The 21,617-nt window shown below is 43.9% G+C and overlaps 1 protein-coding gene across 2 annotated transcripts in view; it reads left to right on the forward strand.

Moving 5' to 3' along the window:
• The window catches only part of MTOR (mechanistic target of rapamycin kinase), a 105,800-nt gene that overhangs the window by 72,605 nt on the left and 11,578 nt on the right, over positions 1-21,617 (forward strand). For both annotated transcript variants that reach the window (XM_084651695.1, XM_084651696.1), the window contains 16 exons: positions 948-1,048; positions 3,023-3,138; positions 5,161-5,238; positions 5,827-5,934; positions 8,805-8,930; positions 10,342-10,473; positions 13,916-14,031; positions 15,511-15,628; positions 16,294-16,500; positions 16,860-16,960; positions 17,198-17,294; positions 17,998-18,096; positions 18,876-18,998; positions 19,704-19,886; positions 20,900-21,034; positions 21,313-21,487. In XM_084651695.1, the coding sequence (XP_084507821.1) occupies positions 948-1,048; positions 3,023-3,138; positions 5,161-5,238; positions 5,827-5,934; positions 8,805-8,930; positions 10,342-10,473; positions 13,916-14,031; positions 15,511-15,628; positions 16,294-16,500; positions 16,860-16,960; positions 17,198-17,294; positions 17,998-18,096; positions 18,876-18,998; positions 19,704-19,886; positions 20,900-21,034; positions 21,313-21,487 (2,015 nt within the window). The remainder of the gene's footprint in view (positions 1-947; positions 1,049-3,022; positions 3,139-5,160; positions 5,239-5,826; positions 5,935-8,804; positions 8,931-10,341; positions 10,474-13,915; positions 14,032-15,510; positions 15,629-16,293; positions 16,501-16,859; positions 16,961-17,197; positions 17,295-17,997; positions 18,097-18,875; positions 18,999-19,703; positions 19,887-20,899; positions 21,035-21,312; positions 21,488-21,617) is intronic.

Here is a 21,617-nt window from a genome sequence, read left to right on the forward strand (position 1 = left end):
ACTAACCAATTTATTTATTGTGGGGGGAGAGAAAACCTTTTGTAGTGATAAACACCCATTTTTTCATGGTCTGTGTGTATAAAAACATCTTCTGTATTTTCCACAGTATGCATCCGATGAAGTGAGTTGTAGCTCACGAAAGCTTATGCTCAAATAAATTGGTTAGTCTCTAAGGTAACACATTCAAGGTTGATGAAAGCATCTTGGAGGTTCCTCTCTACTAGAGGTGAAGATTAGCGAATCCCCTTTAAGAACCTATTGAGACAAGTCCTCATCCTTATTTGTTGTAACTGTGACTGTGTAGCTTCATCTTTTTGAAGCATGCAGACCCCATAGTGTGTTTATCCAAAATGTTTGACAAAGCTGGGAGCCAGGAACTGTTCAGAACCCATTCATCATAGGTGTCCTTTTTACTGATGTTTCCAAAAAAGTGCTAAATGTCCCTCGCTTTAAGTATGCGGGTTATGAATTCTGGATTTAATGTAATACCCTGTTCTAGGCTGAAACTGACAGCTCCGTTTTTAAAATAATTTTTCACTGGTTTGGTTTAGATGTTCTTGAAATGTTCTGAGGCTAAATAACTCCTCATTGACCAAACCACATTATGTCTGTGGATTTGCCAAAAGGGAAGTGGTAAACCCACTTCTTCTCCTCTATGTAAAAGAGGATTGATGGGGCTAGGCCTGTAAAAAAAAAAAAATCTAGGTGTGAAATTGTTCTTATTCCCTAGAAACTATTAAACATTTAAAAAACTGAGCTGGCAGCGCCGTCCTAGAACAGGGTATTAGATTAAATCCAGAAAACACGACCCGCCTGCTTAACACAAGGGACATTTAGAACTTCTTTGATCCCTCAGTACAAGGGACACCTTGGAAGGTGGCTGTCACACACAGCGAACCCTTTGAGGAGGTTTTCACTAACCTGAAACTGTGAATTATTCCTCCCAGGGGGCAGCTTCATCAGCAATGCTGTGAAAAGTGGATGCTGGTAAATAACGAAACTCAAGCCAAGATGGCTAGGATGGCTGCTGCTGCTGCTTGGGGCTTAGGTAATGTATGTCTTCCAGCTGTGCTTGGGGGACGGTGTAAGACAGCAATTGAGGAGAGAGTTCAGGGGTGTAATTTACATCTTTTAAGAAGTCTGAATCACAAGATAAGAGAAAACACATAGAGCAAGCTTATTTATAGGGTTACATGAAATAATAAAGGTCATTTAATGTTCAAGCCCATAATGTGTAACCTTTTATGCAAAAGCTGCCAATGCACCCTTAGGTAATGAAAAGGTACCTTTTGAGGGTTGAATAATAATAAAGAGATGGATTAATATAGTACTGTTTGACCTCTGCTGACTATAACAGGGTTCAAAAAAGAACTAGATAAATTCATGGAGGATAGGTCCATCAATGGCTCTTAGCCAGGATGGGCAGGGATGGTGTCCCTAGCCTCTGTCTGCCAGAAGCTGGGAATGAGTGACAAGGAATGGATCACTTGATGATTATCTGTTCATTCCCTCTGGGGCACCTGGCATTGGCCACTGTCAGAAGACAGGATACTGGGTCTGACCCAGTATGGCCATTCTTATGTTCTTAAGTTTCAAATCTAATGTAATTTGTACATGAAATGAACTTGATGTGATTTTACTAGTTTTTCTGTTGTTCACAAACTGCAAAGCCATCCATCCCTTAACTATTTTGACAGGATGTTATCTCATGAGAAGCCCCTGAGTGGAACAGTTCTGTAAATAAGTCCTGTTTGAGATGCGTCAGTGGAAAGAGGTGGGGATAGTTTGCATAGCATATGCCTGCTGTCTGCCTAGCTCCATCCAATGAGAGTAATCTTCCCCTTTTGTGAAATACCAAAGTGCAGCCACACTTTCCAGAAAAAGTTTCCTCCACAAGAGCCCAATGTTAATGTTGCAGCTGTTTTATCACAAAGAATACGAGAACTTTGCCTACCAAAATGAAACCTTGCCTTGTAAAACCACCCACGTTACAGTTTGCTGAACCTGTAAATGAAGTTGGTTGTCCCTTCTGAAGACAGATTACCATAGTGCTTGCTTTGATGTCGGTATTTTCACTGGGGGAGAAGTGAAAAATTATCTCTGTGAAGCAACTGCACTACTTGATGCCTGTATAGAAAAACACCATGGAGCATTGTGCCACGAGTGGGTCCTCCATTTCATTAATGCTGAGCCCCTAAAGCAGTCACCTCTAGCTCTCAACAACAAATCTGCCTTCATGGAAGAGCCTGGTGGTCCATCTAATCCAGTGTCCTGTCTCTATTTGTAACCAGTGCCAGATGCTTCAGAGGAAGTCTTAGAACCCCTGTGATATCTCTATTTGTGTAATATTACACAATGGGAGAAATAGCTTCTGATCATTTCATTCCTTGAAGCAGAACTGATAGCTCTTGTAATTTTTCCTTGTTAGTCTAATATAGATGGTATTCTTATTCATATAGATGAATACATTAAAAAGTTTGCTAGGCTGATTAACAGTATCCTGGAGTAGCAGGTTCCTCGGGTTAATTGCACGATGCATTAAAAAAATCCTTTAAATCTTTTAGATTTTTTACCTTTTTAATTTCTTCAACTATTTTGTTCTTGTGTTATGGGATAGGGTAAATGACTGCCCACCTGGCCTGCTCTGTGCCACTCATTGGAATAGAATCCTCTTCATCTATATTAAAGGGGAACATCAAGTTGGTTCAAACTTTTCAATGCAAACGCTACATGGGGGCAGAGGAAATATAAGTGAGTTCTGGATAATAGGGGATTTCAGGTAATAGGGGATTTCAGGTAAGTGAGGTTTTTCTGTAGTTCCCTCAGCCATCTCAAGGCAGCTACTTTAAAGAACAGTAGATGAAACCTCACATGGTGCTTTTGGACTCCAAATTAGTCTCTTGGCCAGAATCCAATAGCACTGTGAATCTAACCACTGTACTCGTGCTTAACACTGGAGTCTAGTTCTAGCAGTGTTTCAGAGAGGGCTATGGCATCAGCAAGTGTGTCCATGTCTCTTCAGGTCAGTGGGATAGCATGGAGGAATATACTTGCATGATCCCAAGGGACACCCATGATGGTGCCTTCTACAGGGCCGTGCTGGCACTGCATCAAGACCTCTTCTCATTGGCTCAACAAGTAAGCATCTTCCTTCATGATTTTGCTTCTGTAAATCCCACGCTGAGATTGTGTGTCCTTCCTGGCAGCAATGGAGCCGATTTGAAAGCAGTTGGCCATAACTGCTAATAACTTCTCTCAAGTGGAAACTCTTATCCCTGACTGCTCAGTTTGTTGCGTGCTTCCAGGAATACTGCACTAGTTGTGTAGAGACACGTTAGCCCAAGAGTTGTCTTAGTCATACTCAGGTTTCTATTTTATTGTGTCCTCTTGGCAGCTGGAGGGAAGTCATGGGACACATCCCGTCTGGGAAATTGTTCTGCAAAAGACAGCATTCGGTGAAGGGCACTGATGGCTAGAGACGTGAACAACAGTATCTCCTTGTCAGTCTGTGCATTCTTGTGTTTGCCAAGCCTTTTCAGAGTAGTGTTAACGAATGCCAGATGCTGTAACGGACCCCATACTTTTTGGTTTAGGTGCATGGCCCATCTTTACCTTCTTGTGCATCTCCTGTACCTGATCTTCCTTGCAGCAGTGAGAAGTCTTTGTAATCCTGAGGGTACGTCTACACTGCAATTAGAGGTGTGACTGCAGCAAGTGGAGACGTACATAATCTAGTTTTGAACTAGCTAGCTCCAGTAACAATAGCAGTGAACCTGTGGGCTAGCCACTTGAGTACATAACTCTGGGTGGGGTTATACAACCCATTCTGCCACCGTGCTGCTGTGGCTTCCCTGCTATTGTTGTTTGAGCTAGCTAGATCAAAGCTAGCTTTGCTATGTCTGCACAGTCTGCAGCTGCAACTTTGATTGTCATGTACCTGTACCCTTAGATTGAGACTTGGCATAAGGGGAAGGAAAGAGTCTGCTGAACAGAGCCATGTTTGTCTGAGTGCATCTTTGACAGACATAATTCACGGGGAACGTCTTCCCTTTGCAGGTGTGAAGCATGTAGATTACTTTCCAAGGAAACTTGTGTAGTATTTCTCAGAATTCTGTGCTGACTTGCAGAATGAGATAAAGGAATGGTCCAATCTGCCTTGGCAGAACACGTACATATCTTGAGTGTTATGCACAAGAAAACGGGCCTAGTGTTTAATGGATGAAGGTTTGTAATTAACCTTTAACATTTTGAAAGGGAAAAGTTACAGATGAGAGATTATATAATTAATGGCACCAGAGCAGGGCCTTGTTTCATGCACTCAGAGTGTCTTCTTTGTACTGAGAGATTTGGGGTTTTCAGGGTCTAGAACATTCGTAAGACGTTACTGGGGCGTGTAGAGCTGTGAAGTCCATCTAAGTCCAGGTCTCCACTAGCACTTATGTCAACAAAACTTTTGTTGCTCAGGAGTGTGAAAAAAACACCTCCCTGAGTGAGACAAGTTTTGCCGGCATAAACCCTTGTGTGCACAGTGCTATGTCGGCGGGAGACGTTCTCCTGCCACTTGTCGAGCTGTTTTGTTATGTCAATGGGAGAGCTCTCTCCCGTCAGCATCATGCGGCTACACAAGTGTTCTTACAGTGGCACAGCTGTATCAGTACAGCTGTGCCGCTGGAAGCTTGTAAATGTAGACATGGCCTTAGATACCTGCACGCTATCAAAGAAACAAAGCTCCTGAGGCTTTTCTGTAACTGGTTCTTTCACACTTATTACCAAAATTCCAACTCCTCCTTCCCTTATAAATGTTATAGTTGGGCTTTGCAAGGACACTGGGGTCAAAAGCACGGCAAACACTGGTGACGCAGTCTATGTCTGAGGGGCTTTAGCAAATCCAAACTTCCATAGACAGGACACATGTTTAGATTATAAATGCAAGTCCCAATTTTTCCCCCATACTCGCCGTTGGATTCTCCAGTTTTCTGTTAGTTTCCATTTTAGAGCTAATTCTCCCTATAGGTGACACTCCTTTTCTGGTGCCTGATGGAGTTTGGGGTGGCTCCAACCTTCCTTGTGGGAAAATAGAGAGTGGACAGTTGAGCGTTAGTATGAACTGTTACTGTCTGTGGACAAGGCACACCCCTGAAGTCTCAGCTTCCGTTTCAGTGCATTGACAAGGCCAGAGACCTGCTAGATGCTGAGCTGACCGCCATGGCAGGAGAGAGTTACAGTCGGGCCTATGGGGTGAGTATCTGACCTGCAGCCTTCATGTTAGTTTAGGCTATTTATATAAGCTCAGAGCTTCCTGACTGTTTTTGTGTATCAAATACAAAGGCCTATGCAGGCCACGCGGACCCACAGACTAAATGGCTCTTGTATGTGGGGATTGTGGCTTTTTGGAAAAGGGTCTGAATCCACTGAGAAGTAGAGAGAGAAAAATGTGACTGAACACTGGGATTCAGCACCCCACTACCAACCCTTACCTCTGCCCTGGTCAAGTTTTGTGGTTAGTTCTGTCTCCGGGTGGAAAAGCTCAGCTTTCACACCCCAGTGGAAAGTCATCCTTAAGGTCAACGTTTAGAAGCATTGTGGGGGAGGCTCAGGCTCAAGTGAAGATGGAGATGAATCTTCACTTGAATCAGAATTGGGGGTTTTGTTGCAGCAGTTTGAGGAAACCTAGAAGACAGTGGATTATCAAGGTACCTGAATGGCAACTGCCTGTTCTTTCCCTCTTGGTCAGTAGATAACACCAAGGTTTTTAGGCCAAGTGCTGATCTTTAGTCCTGGATTCACTGTGCATTGATTGGGATGGAATGTGATTGTTTCGTTCAGGCTATGGTATCCTGCCAGATGCTATCAGAGCTGGAAGAGGTTATCCAGTATAAACTTGTACCAGAACGACGCGAGATCATCCGCCAGATATGGTGGGAGAGACTGCAGGTAAATCTACCAGAGACTGCTATAAACCTCTGTATACCTCCTGCCGATGGCACAGATGCTCAGGCAGTGCGCACCCACAGCTCCCATTGATGTCTGCTAGAGTTGTGAGTGCTCAGCACTTCTGACAATCAGACTCTGCGTCCCCCCACAGCATAACAATCTGCTCTCTCTCTTCTTTACAGACGTGTCCTCAGCATGTATTTAATGCCTCTGGCCACCGCCATGGTATATGTGCTCATTTTAAAGCCTGGCACAGGATCTTTCAAATTTGCCTGCTCCAAAGCAGGTTCTAAAGAGATCTGAGTGGAGTAGAGGTTTCAGTGAAACCTGCAGGGCTGCTTGTACAAACTTTCTGTCTAGCTTTCGGGTGCTAGAATATTACACTTGTCCACTCCTCTTCTTTCATTTTCATGTTTGCATGTTAAATATAAATGAATATTCTGTTTATGCCACATGATGGAATGATTGGGATGAGTAATACTGAGAAAAAAGATGCTGCATCAGTGTGCAAAGAGTCATAGAAATGTCCTGTATGCAGTGGTGTTGCAGCCGTGTTGGTCCCAGTATGTTAGATAGACAAGGTGAAGTGAGGTAATATCCGTTGCTGGGATATTACCTCACTCACCTTGTCTTGCTAATAGAAATTTCCTAGCATTTTAGGTCACCTTATCCACCCCACCTGGGCAGTGCAGGATTGTTCCTCTATTATTCTCCACTGATTTGTCCTGTCCACCTTTTTAAGTGCCCCAAGCAAGGGAACTTTCGCCAGTTCCACTGGAAAGCTAATGCGTCTTTTGCCTAGAGAGCATAAGCCCAAGACACGTGCTAGGATTTAAGACCACCTAAATATTTTGAGTGGGTATCCTTTCTGGAGGGAGCTTTTCTGTGAGAGGGTGGGCCTGTACATGAAGTAACACATACAGTACCTTCTAGCATGTCCAGAGAGATGTTCCTCTCAGGGGGGAAATTATAGTCAGAATGAAGTGTATAAACTGCATTGGACTTCAGTGTTCCTTCTGGAGGGAGAATTCTCACTGCTATATGGGCCCCCACACTGAAGGGTGTTTACCTGTTGCTACTGTGAACATTTCAACTATTTAGGGAGCTGTGACAATGCTTTTTGCTTCCAAACTGCATTCTTGTCTGGAAAAGCTGAGAACATTCCTCTGGAGAGGAGAGGCTGAGTGTGATGGGGAGAGTAATGTCTATGAGTAAAGCTGTTTATGGTCCTGAGAACAGTACATACAGTTCTTGTACATTTTATTGTGTCTTAGTAATAATTATAAAATGCCTGTTAGATGATTTGGTGGAAGGTTGATTTGGGCATTAGGGAGGGCTGCAAGGAACAGGCTTTTCTGTCTAATTTGTGTGCACCCAGTTTTGAAAAGTCAGTGGGGTACTTAGCTATTTAATCAGAGATGAGAAGACTTTCTTTTTTCCCTTGGTATGAGATTTTCCCTTCAAGATCACATGCTGATTGAGCATTTGACTTGCCTGCAAAGAAGCAGATTTGTGTTGCTGCTTCCAGATAGAATCCCTTGCTGTTACAAAATTTGTGCTTGTCTCCAGTGGGCACAGTCTACCGTAGATCTCTGGGATGGATTAAGTCTAAGTCAGTCCTGCATCCATCTAAACTTCAGAGGCTTCATAAAGACTTAGAGGCCTCTTAAAGCTTATCTATCCCACCCTTAAGAACTTGATCAACCCAGTCAGCCCAAGCCCCAGTGGGTGGCCAGTGCACTGCCACCCGCAGTTTTGCATCTGAGGCTTGGTCTACACTACAGAGTTAGGTCGGTGTAAGGCAGCTTACATCGGCCGAACTCTGTAAGTGTCTACAGTGCAACGTTGCTCCCACCGATGTAAGTCGCCCACGAGGCCAACCTAATAACTCCACCGCCACAAGAGGCATAGTGCGTAGGTCGATATAGTTAGTGCAACACAGTGCGTTACTTACGTCACCTGGTGGCTGTCAGCCTCGTGCAGGGCTCAGCTAGAGGTCCCCTTCTCACCACCCTGGGGCTCACAGCAAGAGCCTGGCAGCCCCAGGGCAAGAAGGCTCCAACTGTGAGCTGACAGAGGGAACAAAGTATGGACATGAACCACTGTGGTGGCTGTACTTGGACCTAATTTAGGTCGCCTTAATTTTGTAGTGTAGACAAGACTTAACTCTCTGGACGCATCCATGCACCCTTCAACTTCAGGGCCAGATCCTGTCTTATCTGCTCTGTTGGACTTGAAGCTATTGTGGCACTCAGCACAGGTAGACAGTAACCAGACAACGCCTGCTTTAGCAGTTGGCAATGCAATTTCTGGCAGAGTGTCGTCAAAATCACTTCAGCGTCTGTAAAAAAAAAAAAAAAAAAAAAAAAACCCAGCAGCAATTAGGGGAAGGAAAAGGTCAATAACAAAAATATCTCTTTGCAGCTTTCAGAACTTTTTTGTTTTTGTACCTTCTCATGTTGGAACTAGTCACTGTTGAAACCAAAAATAAAGTTTGAAGCTGGGTTCGGAAATGTTGTGAAATCCTTGCCTTGTTGTTTTGACAGTGCAGAAGTAACAGCTCTGCTTTTGGATCTGCTTCTACTGTAAAAGGTCTCTCCTTTTTCCATTAGAGAATGTCATTAGACTTGGAGCAACCAGCTGGCATCTAATGAGGTTGACTATTGAGTATGAGGCTCAGGGACTTATCCTCATTCACACATAGCCGTTAAGAATGCAGCCAGTTAGTGCCAGGTGTCTGTCTGCTGTGAAATATGGGTACAGCAGTCATTCTAATCTTGGGGACAGGCTCTTCAGATCTTTGGTTATGGAGGAATGGTCCCTGTGGAAAAGAGAACATTAATAGGTTCTGTCTGCACTTCTTTTCCCAGGGCTGCCAGCGGATTGTAGAGGACTGGCAGAGAATACTTATGGTCCGGTCTCTCGTTGTCAACCCTCACGAGGACATGAGAACTTGGCTCAAGTATGCCAGCCTCTGTGGCAAGAGTGGGAGACTGGTGAGTCGGAAGTCTGTGGGAAACCACTGTCATCAGGGGACAAATAGTCATCCTAAGAGAGACTTACAGCCAAGTTCTGTTCCCATGCTGGGTCTGAAAACTTTAATGTAATATAGTATTAGTATTAGTAACACGTGGCTCTTACATTGCACTTTCAGTCCTATGTAAATAGTTATGTTAGTATCCTTGTTACGCTCCTAGTTTGGGCAGTAACCTCAATACTATTTATTACCAAAAAGAAACATAAACCACAAAGAATTCCCGCTCTTTATTGGCTACTGACTTGAAAACATAACATCTAGGGCCAGGAGAAAATATATGGTCTGTTGTGGGGATGGGGCGGTTATCCTTGTAAATACAGGAAATAGTAATCCGGATGCTGGAGTGTGTATCTCTCCATAACCCTCAATACAGATAACAGCGGTACCATTTCTCTCTCATGTTTTACCAAACCACATCCCTCTCCCCTGTGTATTGATACAGTTGCTTACTACTTTCTGACAACTTGTTCCATGTCCCAGGTGGCCTTTGAGCACAGAAGCTTGTTCTAAATTGCTTCAGAGCCACTGTTCTCTGCCGCAATCCATAACCTCTAGTTTGACAGTTATTGTAAACTGGGTTCTGTACTGAGAATGTCGGTGTAAATCATGAAATACTAACACCAGGTACGGGGAGAGACTCTGTGACCTGGGGATACTTCTCCACAGTGACCATGCAGAATTGTTAAATCAGACGTTATATATTGTGACAGGGTTGGGCCAGATGGCTATAGGAGAATAACAGAAGGCAGATATATAATCCCCAGGCTAAGTAGGTCCCTTTTCCCTGGGTAAGGTAACAGGGAAGGTTCCAGAACAATCAGGAGCCTTCTGGAGACAATTAAGACAGGCTGATTAGAACACCTGCAGCCAATCAAGAACCTGCTAGAATCAATTAAGGCAGGCTAATCAGGGCACCTGGGTTTTGAAAAGGAGCTCACTTCAGTTTGTGGTGTGCGTGTGAGGAGCTGAGAGTGAGAACGTGGACTGTTGGAGGACTGAGGTGTACAAGCATCATCAGACACCAGGAGGAGTCGACCTGGACTGTGAATTCAGAAAAACAGCCAAGCTGAGGGCTGCCGTGAAGCTCCAAGGCAAGCAAATCCACCAATAAGCGCAAGACCCACGAAGGTAGAGCAGAAACTTTGTCACAATATATGAAACTCACATGGGCATACCGTGGAAGTGTAGCCTTGCACATGTTCCAGGGCACAGCTGCACTTTCTGCATGATGTGACCTGCCTATGTCTGCCTTAGTACAGAGAAGCAATGTCACTTTAAGTGGTTGTCATTAGAGACTGTTATGAACAAGGGCGTGTGGAGGTGAAAGCAAGTTTGTTGTAACCTGGTTTTTGATTTGTCATTCTTTCAAGGCTTTGGCCCACAAGACACTTGTACTGCTCCTGGGAGTAGACCCATCTCGACAGCTGGATCACCCGTTGCCAACTGTTCATCCCCAAGTGACGTATGCCTACATGAAACACATGTGGAAGAGTGCCCGCAAGGTACGTGTTCTTATTTACAGCCTCAGAATCCTTTCCACTCACCACAAGCGGCCCCGGACTCTTGGTCTGTCAGTCACACACATACCCCCATGGTGAGGGCCAGTAAAAAAAAACAAGAAAAATGGTTGCAGCCTCAATAAAGAAAAGGCAAAATAGATTTTTGTGATGGGTATGGATTAAAACATTCAACAGATGAAAACATCCAACCAAGAGACAGCTGGAAAGTACCGAGGGCTTTGTCAGGAGAATAACTTGGTTGTGAGGAGCCTGGGATGAATGTTCTAACGTTGCAACACAGAGAGTTTACATACTCAAATCCAGTAAGCTCTAGACTGGATGACTTATCTTATTTTAATATACATTAGAGCCTCTGTTTATTCTCAAATGTTCTACCACGTCTTTTTCATTTTTTCTGTCTTTGGGCTTGCCAGCTCTGGGACTGTGCCATTTGCAAGCACTTAGTCTCACCACCCTTCCGTTAAATGTAAAAAGCAGAAGGAGCTGCCTATGTATAGAACAGAGTGCAACTCACTTTTGCACCAGAGCGGTCTCCTACTCTATTCAATAAATGCCATGAGGTATTTCCATGGTATCATTCTCGGTCATACCTCCAGGTATGTCTCATGTCCACTGACTGCCTATGTAAGGGAAAGGGGACCTCTGATTAATGCTTTCAAGTCTTCTACTTGATCTGTGATGGCGAAAGAAGGTGCTTGGTAGGCACGGTGTGAGGGACAGTTGTAGAGAGCAGCATGAAAGAAGGTGTGCAGAGAGTAAAAGAAGCAGCTAGAGAAAGGATTGTGTGGCGTATGAAAGAGGGCATGAGCAGACAGGAAGAAGCTGAGACAAGATTACGCAGGGTTATGAGAGCAAGGTGCTTCAGTATGACACAATAGAAGAAGACAGTGAAGACTGAAGGAGAGGGAGGACAGGGTCAGAGATACCCCCTCCAATACCTGAACTGTTCTCTCTCTTTATTGCATTATATAGCCTCTTTGGTGCAGGGGCTATGCCTCTCTGTTTCTAGTTTGTAAAGCTCTGTGTATATTTATAGTGCTGTGTAAGCAATACCCCATCCCAAGAACAGTATTCGAACTGCATGTAAGTTTCAGCATTGGTTGTGAGCTCTGTTCTGTTTGGAGACATAGACCCATGACTATTAAATAGGCTCTTTGCACACCTTTAAATGTAAGTGCTTGATTTTTGAAATGCAGGCTACAGCTGCAGCACTGTCCTAGCAGAAGCCAGATTACAATGTGACAGGGACTGCAATCTAGAAAATTTGGATGCCTGTGTTTATCTGGACAAAACACTGAAAATGTGGGAACATTCTTGTATTGCTGGGGGATGGACTAACTGATCAAATGGTGGTGGTTGTTTTTTTGTTATGAATCTATGAAATAGAACACATGCAGACATATGGCTGTTTGTAGAATGTTATGTGGCCAGGCATGTAACCTCGATGTGGCTGTATGACTTTTAGTGCAGATCTGTAGTCGTAGACAGCTGAGTTTTCTCCTGCCACACTCAGGTTTGGAATAAGTCATAACTTGCCTGAAACTTGCTCTGTTGTTAGCTGTCTGCTTCTAACTTGACACTTCCCAAATCCACTGAAAGACAAAATGAGGTCTAGATGGTGACCTTCCACTCAGCACCTATAGACTAATATTAGCTTTTCTCTGAGAGGGGGTGTAGTGAGAGAATAAACCCCACAAAACCTCTCCTAGCAAAGACTTTTGCCAGCCACTGCAGGACAAAGAGATTCCTCCCACTACAAAACTGCACATTGATTTATAAATCCACGTGTTTAAATAAACTGCTCACTTTGATACTCTGGAGTACATTGCCTCAGAATTCATGTCAATTGAAACAGAAGAGTTTTATTCTATATGGTGACCAGGGGAAGCAGATTGCCAGGCATGGGTAGTAATGGGAGGTGGGAGCATCAGATTTTTAAAAGTATGTCTTCACCCATTTTAGATAAACCTTAATTACATTCAGCAGAAGAGTACTACCATTTTACTGGCAGATACTTGATGGGGATGGGTATCTTATTAGCCACATAAAGATCCCTCTGCTCTCCCTGTGTTCGGATTAGCAGCATGACAATTTTCCAGGTTCTGCCTCTCAGTTAAAACCCTTTTTCCTGATGGTTGATTGAATTCAGCATGCTGTAAAGTAAGGTTGACATTTGCACTGAGCTGATGAGTCATTCCAATTCAGGTGGCTCCTGTCTCATCCTCTTAAATAGCTCCGTTAATGAGAAAAATGCTCATTCCCATAGACAGAAGAGAAACAAATTGGCCTCTTAATAGCCCATTGTGCAGTTCCTGACCTGAAGAGACCTTTTAGATTTCAAGGGCTTTAGGTTTAATTGCTTCCAGTGGAGCGCAGATACCTCTTTTGACTTTTAACTTCAATTTTTCGTACTTTTAATTTTTTTTCATTGAGTTGAAAGTATTTTTTCCCAAATCTTGCTATCAGGAGTTGCTTCCGCACTAAACTCTCTCTAACCCTTCAGCAAAAGAGCCATATGCTGTTCTATGAGGCTTCCAAAACAACCTGCAGACAAGTCTGGACCTTTCAACTAGTTAAAGATCTACAATACTTCAGGACTGGCACTATGAGCCAGGCCTGGAGTCTAAGGGGAGAACAGGGAAGCCCAAAAAGATGTGAGTTTCCTTAGGCAGTTTTCCCTCAAACCAGTTTTCTCAAGCAAAGTGTGTTTTAGATGGGCTTCCCGTAATCTCTGGTACCATCAATCTGCTTGCCATTCTGACATATTTACAGATTACAAAATCCCTCCTAAATTTGGTGGGCCACCAGATTACGTAAGAATGTGTGCTCTGCATTAGCCACCTCTTTGCTTCCAAGTGAATTTCAAGGTGCTGGTTACATTCATTGACGTCCTGGATAATCTGGGATTTGCCCCAATGTCCTATGGTAAATCAGTAGAGAGGCTTTTGTTCAGTTCCTAAAATCAAATTTTCCAGGCCCAGCAGTAGACCTTCTCAGTTAAAGGTTCTCATTTGTAGAGTTGACTTTTTCAGGTCGCCAGAGTCAGGGTTTGTTGGCCTTAACAACATAGTGCTAGGGCATGTCTCTACAGCCAGGCTTTTGGCTGAATGTATGAGATGAAGGTGAGTCCCCTGAAGTTAAGTCCTGAGTAGCAGTTCAGTTGCCAAATTTGTGAGGTGGCGATTCAAGGTTCATACATGCTAAAGACTGATAGGTGCCATGAAAGAATATAGAATAAATCCATTTATACATCCATCATATAAAGCAAAGTTACTCCATATGGGTGTAAATGGTTAGAGGGCATTGAGGGGAAAATGAAGATCTGCTTTGGCTCCCATTAATACCTTTATTTCTAATGGATAGCCTTCTCCCTTGTGAAGCTGTATTTAACTCATACATTCATACTGTCGACATCCGATTGCAGATCGATGCCTTCCAGCATATGCAGCACTTTGTGCAGACAATGCAGCAACAAGCACAGCATGCCATCGCAACCGAAGACCAGCAGCACAAGCAGGAACTCCACAAACTCATGGCACGGTTAGTACCGTGTCCTTTGAGGTCCAGTTCCTGGTTATTGCCACCAGCACAGATTCTGAGGTTGCAGAATCCTTGCAGAAAATACAAGAACAGCAATTCCACTTAGAATGGGGAGGGCCAGAGTTGTCTTCATTTTGCCGATAGAGGCCAGTTGTGTTATGTCACATGCCTGTCCAGTGTGTAATTCCAGCAGCTAAACCTTCTGCGAATTCAGAGGCTCTGCTGAATGACAGAGGTTAATGACACTGAGACACCATTTAAGCAAGCTTGTGTTTGTCTCAGGCAGCTGGTTGTATATTTCCTGCAGTGTGGCTGATTGATTGAAGAAGCCAGAGGTCCCAGCATGACTAATTCTTTGTTTTTGGGGGGTTCCAGTCAGCAGTAAAGAAACACTTTCCACATGGCTGACTCAGCCTGGCCGCATCCAAGCTTTTGGCAGCTCAGGCACTCGGTGCAGCTGTGCTTCTGACTATTGGGTGCCCAGCTTGAGGTAGCCTCTTAAAAAATAGTGTTACGTTAAAAATACATCTAGTAAAAATGTCAGTTTCCCTTCTGAGTTCTTGGGGCCTGGAGATTCTATCATTTCCTGTCCGAGTAAGAAACTGAATGATCAAAAGATGATGATGTTTTACTGCTGAAGGGAACTTTAAAAAGGACCTGTATTTTTTCTTAACTGTATCTTTTTTCCAGAATGAGAGGTCTATAACAGCCATTCTCTTCCTAGACCACCTGTCATGATCTAGCTTGAAAGGCAAGTGCTGATGAGTTCAGCACTGAATTTTTCCTGTGTAACACTCACTGAAAATCGAAAGTGGTAGAAAGGACTCGGCTGCATTACTGTGACACTTAAAGCTTCCCAAGGGACCTAAGCATTAAACCTTTCAGAGCATCCCTCCTTTTGCAATGAATATATTTTAGTTCCTGTCCTCAGGGCAGGAGTGAACAGTGATTCTTGGCTCTGGCCAAGACCAGTCTCCATGCCCCCTAGTGACTGGTTTTCATAGTGCTTTCCTTCAGGGCCTGCTGGCAGTGGGTGGGTTATGTGATGCTTGTATCTGCGGCCATTCAGTACATTATGTCAGGCACCTCATATGGTGACAGTGTCCCCTGTACTGCGAGTTTCAGATGAGGCTTTCAGAACATTTTATGAACATTAATTAAGCCTCCTGATGCCCCTGTGGACACTTGCTAGCTTCATCGTATAACTGGGTATACTAAGGTGCAGAGAGTTCGTGACTTGGCCAGAATCAAAGCAAGTTAGTGGCAGAGTTTAGAAACGGAACCTTTGGAGTCTTGACCCTTGTGAGCTACTTAACTACAGTGTAGCTCTTCCCCATCTGTGTTTAACGGTGGCTTATCGAATGGGTTTCCAGATTATTCTTTTCAGAGCTTGGACTAGAATTCTGCATTTTAAACCGACAGTCTGATTTCTTAGTGCTTGTTCTGTTTTAGGGTTAATCATTTCCCTGGCTTTTTCAGGTGTTTCCTGAAACTGGGAGAGTGGCAGCTTAATCTGCAAGGCATCAATGAAAGCACTATCCCCAAAGTCCTGCAGTACTACAGTGCCTCAACTGAGCACGACCGCAACTGGTACAAGGTAGCCATGGAGAGAACTCATTACTAAACTGCGGAGGCAATATAACGAGCGCTGTATCCCAAAATACAGCGCAATGCAATACAACATTGTGCGGCCCATATAACCTTCTGCCCTCTTAAAATAGCTTAGACACTGGTATATCACTGACCCCAGTGTAAGTGACCCTGCAGCTCAGGTCAAAATGCAACTGCTGATGTTTGCAGACCAGTGGAACGGGACTGCAGTTCAACCCGTGCTGTCACATTTGGGATCTTCTCTCTTGTGGGTTAATTATGGCTCCTTAGGTAAATGACGGAAATTAATCTATGGGGAAGTGTTTAAACTTGCTCCACAAAGTGTTGTAATTCTATAGGATTTCCACTGTGAAGCCAGAAGCTCCTTTGAGGAGTTCCTATACATTTGAGACCAGATAGCCCCTTGGGCAGCCTGCTCCTCAGCACCTACCCTTCTGTCTCTCCCTCATTGTCCTCTCCTTATATTTCATTTCCTCATACTTCCCCTTGTCTTGAATTTTAGCTCTTCAGTTTGATCTTTGATGAGGTGGGGAATGGGGCATGATTTAATTCTGCTGCAGCAGGGATCCTTTAATCACTAGAAAGTGGGGCCTGCGTAGAGGCTTCATCGTTTTGGGGATTCCTATTGATATTCTGCTCTCCCATCGTCAGGCCTGGCACGCTTGGGCAGTGATGAACTTTGAGGCTGTGCTTCACTATAAGCATCAGAACCAGGCCAGAGATGAGAAGAAGAAGCTGCGTCATGTCAGTGGAACCAGCATCACCAGTGCCAACACGGAGGGCAGCAACAGCGACAGCGAGGCAGAGAGCACAGAGAACAGTCCCCTTCCATCTCCTGTGCAAAAGAAAGTCACGGAGGTACGGCCCTCCCTGCCTGCCTGCTGGGGATGAGTGGCACCACTTGATGGGTGCATTGTTTCAAAGGCATATCAAGCAACTTTCCTGTCTGGGAAGTCTCTAATGACACACATCATAGGAGGTATAATTTGAAGCACACATTATAGGACCTTTGACACACATTATAGGAAGTATAATTTGAAGCAGAAAGTTTTAGTTCTTCTTCGTGTTTTATAACTTTTGCCCATACATTCAAGTATAATAAGAACCCTAGCTGCTGTTGCACTGCAGGGGAGGTGGTGAGGAAAGAACATGGGGAACTCCATCCTTCACCCTCAGATGCTTTTGTAGAACTAAGGCAGCTATTTTCATTCCCACAGGATTTGTCCAAGACCCTCTTGCTGTATACAGTCCCTGCTGTCCAGGGTTTCTTCCGCTCTATCTCTCTGTCTCGAGGCAACAATCTACAGGATACTCTCAGGTACCTAGTAAAGCACATACCAAACAAAATCAAGCTGCTAGTGATATCCAGAACTCACTCGCTTTAGGACTCCCTGTAACATGTTCCTGCTCTTTTCACGTACAGCTAAACAAGTTGAAGACTGAACATTCAGTCCGAGCTTGTTTATAACTACATGCTCTTGGTTGGGGGGAAGAAGAGACTGCTGTGGGTTCTGAAAACAAGACACTGGAATGTCCTGTTTTTTTCTTTCTTCAGGGTTCTTACTCTATGGTTTGACTATGGTCACTGGCCTGATGTCAATGAAGCTCTGGTTGAAGGGGTCAAGGCAATCCAAATAGACACCTGGCTGCAGGTAAGGCGTGGGAGGGGTTGGGGTAGATTCCACTTCTGACCTAACTTTGTCTTACCTAGCCCTTTGGAATCTCAATGACTGTAATATCCCAAATGGCACCCTGCCGAAGGAACCTTTGTACGTGATCTGATGAGAGCAGGGTGCTCACAGCAGGAATTGTAACTCTTTTAATAAGCACCTTGGGCAGAAACTGGAGCAGCATTCCCAGGTGACTGTCTGAGCTGATTAGTGCCAGAGAGAGAGAAAGGATGAGGGATTTTAAAGTTAGAGATAACGTGCAGTGATGTGCTACTCTTCTGTGATCCAGACCCTCAGTCCATTTCAGGATGACTTTATAGACTGCACTTCATACAAGAGGCTCCACTTTTTATTTGCTTTACATTTACCCTTGTTCAAGGTGTGGGAGAAGCCTGCAACAGTTTGGAACGGGGGTATCACCCATCACTGTGTGCAAGAATTAACATCTACCACAAGGGACTGGTTGCACATGATAGTCGTCATCTCACATAGCTGTTCTGTCCCTCTGATATCACCATTTGGATCTTTGTATCTAGTTGGTAGAATGCGTGCTGGGATCTCTGGCTACTTTGCAGTGGACAAACAGAGCCTTAGAGATCTCTGAGGAGATTGGTTGGACTGAGCAGCTTGTGAACTATACATGCGAGTGTGACAGGGATTTTTATTTTCTCACCTTTGCTATCAGGTGATCCCTCAGCTCATTGCAAGAATCGATACCCCTCGGCCTTTAGTGGGGCGCCTTATTCACCAGCTCCTCACAGATATTGGAAGATATCACCCGCAGGTAAGCTGTGGCCTTGAGGAAGATTCTCAATAGAGTCTTGGTCAAGTAAAGCTTCCTTATTCTATTAGATGTTTATAATGAGAGTGACTAGGGAGTGAAGGTGTGAGGAGCAGATGCTGGCACAGGACTGGTTATAGTTTATATCAAAAGAGCTTTATTACTGCTTCCTCTCCTGAATAGCTTACTCATTCCCCGAAAGATTTATTCCCTCAGCCCCCTCACAGGAAAGATGGAAATGAGGGGCAGATGGGACATGCAGCATAGAGATCAGGCAGAATTTAAAGTCTTCTTCTCTGTCTGTTGGGACACCTGATGGTGAAAATTGCTTCCTTAAATCTAACTCCATTAAGTAATTATTACTGTTAATGAACAGTAGCTGCTGCTAACATACGAGCTGCATTTCCTACCTTGGTGTAGAGAATCTGTCCTAGCATGCTGGGGAGGAGAATTTTCTGTTCCTCTAGAAGTTTTTGGCACCAGTTCGTCACCACTGGAATTATCCTGCTACCTGATCGGTGAAAATCCAAGCGTTTCAGATAATGTTACTTTCTGTTGGAAAAACAAATATGTTTAATCCTTCAGTTATCCATTTCAATAAATGAGTTACTTTTTCTGCCGCAAAACTGTCATTTCTTAGTAGAATGATATTGAACCAGGCTTGTCACCTGGTTTCTATGTACTTGGACTTGTTTTGTTTTAGTCTTGTTAGTCTCTTGATCTATGCCGCCCCTGTTATGTGTGTGCAGTTATAAATTATTACTGTGTGATGTGTGTCATAGGCTTTGATCTATCCCTTGACTGTGGCCTCTAAATCCACCACAACTGCACGCCACAATGCTGCCAATAAGATTCTGAAAAACATGTGTGAGCACAGTAACACTCTGGTACAGCAGGCAATGATGGTGAGTGCTCTGTGTATGGTCAATAAAGAATCATTCCATGGACTGATGTACCAGCCATATTAAGGGGTTTTTTGGTCTGTTCTTGTAGCAGTATTTTCTCCCATTAAACCAAAGAAAAATGTTAGTTTTTAAAAATGTTAGATTAGTTGATTCTGAGTGTGATTAATTTGTTGGGAAGGAATGATAGTGTTAGAGTACACAGTCTCAAGGAGACTTTCTAGTGTGATGGGACCATAACCTTTAAATATTGGGGTTGTGATGTTTGTCACAGATGAACCTGAGGAGGTGAGGAGAATGGGGAAAGGGAATCATTGACCCCAAAAAGAGAAACTTTAATTTAATGAGAAAGGGAAACAGGACATCCCAAGTCTGACTTGTTTTGGGGGAAGGGGCCGGTTTATCTTGATTTGCTAAATTCTTAATGAATAACTGAAAGGCAGGAATATATTATGAGGCAAACTTCATGTGATTGCAAACATATTGGCAGGTGGGCAAATCAGTTTATAGTAGTCCAGTGGGGTACTCACAGGAGAAAGTTTATCAAGTAGACAATTGGGAAAAATTCGTGTGGCTTCCTCTAGCCACTAGCAGGGAGTAGGTGAAACCATTCTCAAGGTGAAAGTAGTCTAATACTTTTAAGCCTCTCTGCGTTCATGCAGTTTTTTTCCCCCATAGGAATTTATTATCTTCCCTATCCTAATCCAGGTGAGTGAAGAGCTGATCCGTGTAGCCATCCTCTGGCATGAGATGTGGCATGAAGGGCTGGAAGAGGCATCCCGTCTGTACTTTGGAGAGAGGAATGTGAAGGGAATGTTTGAGGTGCTGGAGCCACTTCATGCTATGATGGAGCGTGGGCCCCAGACTCTCAAGGAAACGTCTTTCAATCAGGTAGCTGCTAGTAGAGTGCAGTCTGAGCTTCCTGTAGCCCCAAAAAACAGAACACCCTGCCTCAAAACCATTCCCAGTACCTTTTATCAAGGTAGTAGAAAAGGCAATGGATTTTTTATTATTGGATGGAAGGCTGCTGTGGATGGCGCATGTGTCTCTCTCTCTCTCAAGCTTCCTTTAACTCCAGTTTTTCACTGTGGAAGCTTGACAGAGTGACTGCTCTGCTGTACAGTAAAGCCGACCTCCAAAGAGTCCCAATTCTAGGCCCCTGGGAGGAGTTTTGACAGTCTCACTGTTTGTTTGCATCCTTTCAATCAGATTGAGGAGCATGTTGAGAATGAAGAGTGCTTCAGGGAGTGAACATGCTTCAAACCCAGTTCTAGACTCTGAAACAGAGGTGGGGGGTTATCCCACCAATTGAGCTAAGGGTGAGGCTCTTGAGATAATTTATACTAGCTTCGTTCCACGACACTTATTTCTGCATTCTTGATCTTTGGGGACTCTAATTCTACCTGGGCGTAATCTGATCAAACAAATGGCACTTGGAGTCTAGTGTCTAACAGATGTTACGTGGGCTTTGTAAAATATACCCACCAAAGGCATCTATGAGAGTGAGTGCCTCCTCCTTTGAAGTGATTTCCTCTGTCTCAGTTACACTGCTTCACCGTCCGCGTCAATGCTGCCACCGGTCAGCATAGCAGCTTATTTGAATTTGTGACTGTTGCTTTAGCCCCACAGCTCCACCATTAAAGGGTATTTCTGCCTTTTCTGGTTTCTTTTGGGGGTGAAATCTGTGTGGGGCAGCATTGTCTAATAGAGTCAACACAGCCAGAAATACTTGCATTCTAATCTTGGTCCTGCCACTGATTTGCCTTGTAACCTTGGGAACGGTTAATGATTGTACAGGATTTTGAGATTAAATAAATGAAGCTCTTTGTAAGTGATAAGTATTTACTTTTCATTTGTTCCTCTGTAGACTGTAGTAAGGGTTCATTTTTCTTCTTCCTCCCCAGGCATATGGCAGAGACTTAATGGAGGCTCAGGAATGGTGCAGGAAGTACATGAAATCAGGAAATGTCAAGGACCTCACCCAGGCCTGGGATCTCTATTACCATGTGTTCAGGCGGATCTCTAAGCAGCTGCCTCAGGTGAGGGGGGAGGTACAGTTCAGGGTTTTACAGTGTAAGCTGTCAATACCCATATGTGTTTATCCAAAATACTCAACAAGGGTATTCCAGAAATACCTGCTGCTGGCTTACACCTTTATGCAGTGCTTTTTGCAAGTAACTGAAATATTGATGGTTGCCTGTGAACTGTTCTATGCCCTCCCTAACATCAGCTTTTTTCATATTTCAGTGGTATGAAATAGACAGACACATAGACGTATATAAAACTTTGGCTTTGTTTGTTTTTTTCTTGCTGGCAGCTCACTTCCTTAGAACTACAGTATGTGTCACCAAAACTCCTCATGTGCCGGGATTTGGAATTAGCGGTGCCAGGAACATATGATCCCAACCAGCCAATCATCCGCATTCAATCCATTGCACCATCACTGCAGGTCATCACGTCCAAGCAGAGGCCCAGGAAATTGACATTAATGGGTGAGAAATGCAAGTTGAGTTTAGCTCAGACTGTATACCTTTTCAGGAAAGTCTTCACTAAAGTCCCTTTAGAAAGTGGATTTTTCACTTTCTGTAAATGATTTTCAGGACAAGCCAGCTGCTCAGATTG

Source organism: Lepidochelys olivacea (genome assembly GCF_965140295.1).
Source record: "Lepidochelys olivacea isolate rLepOli2 genome assembly, chromosome: 18".
Taxonomy (NCBI): Eukaryota; Metazoa; Chordata; order Testudines; family Cheloniidae; genus Lepidochelys; species Lepidochelys olivacea.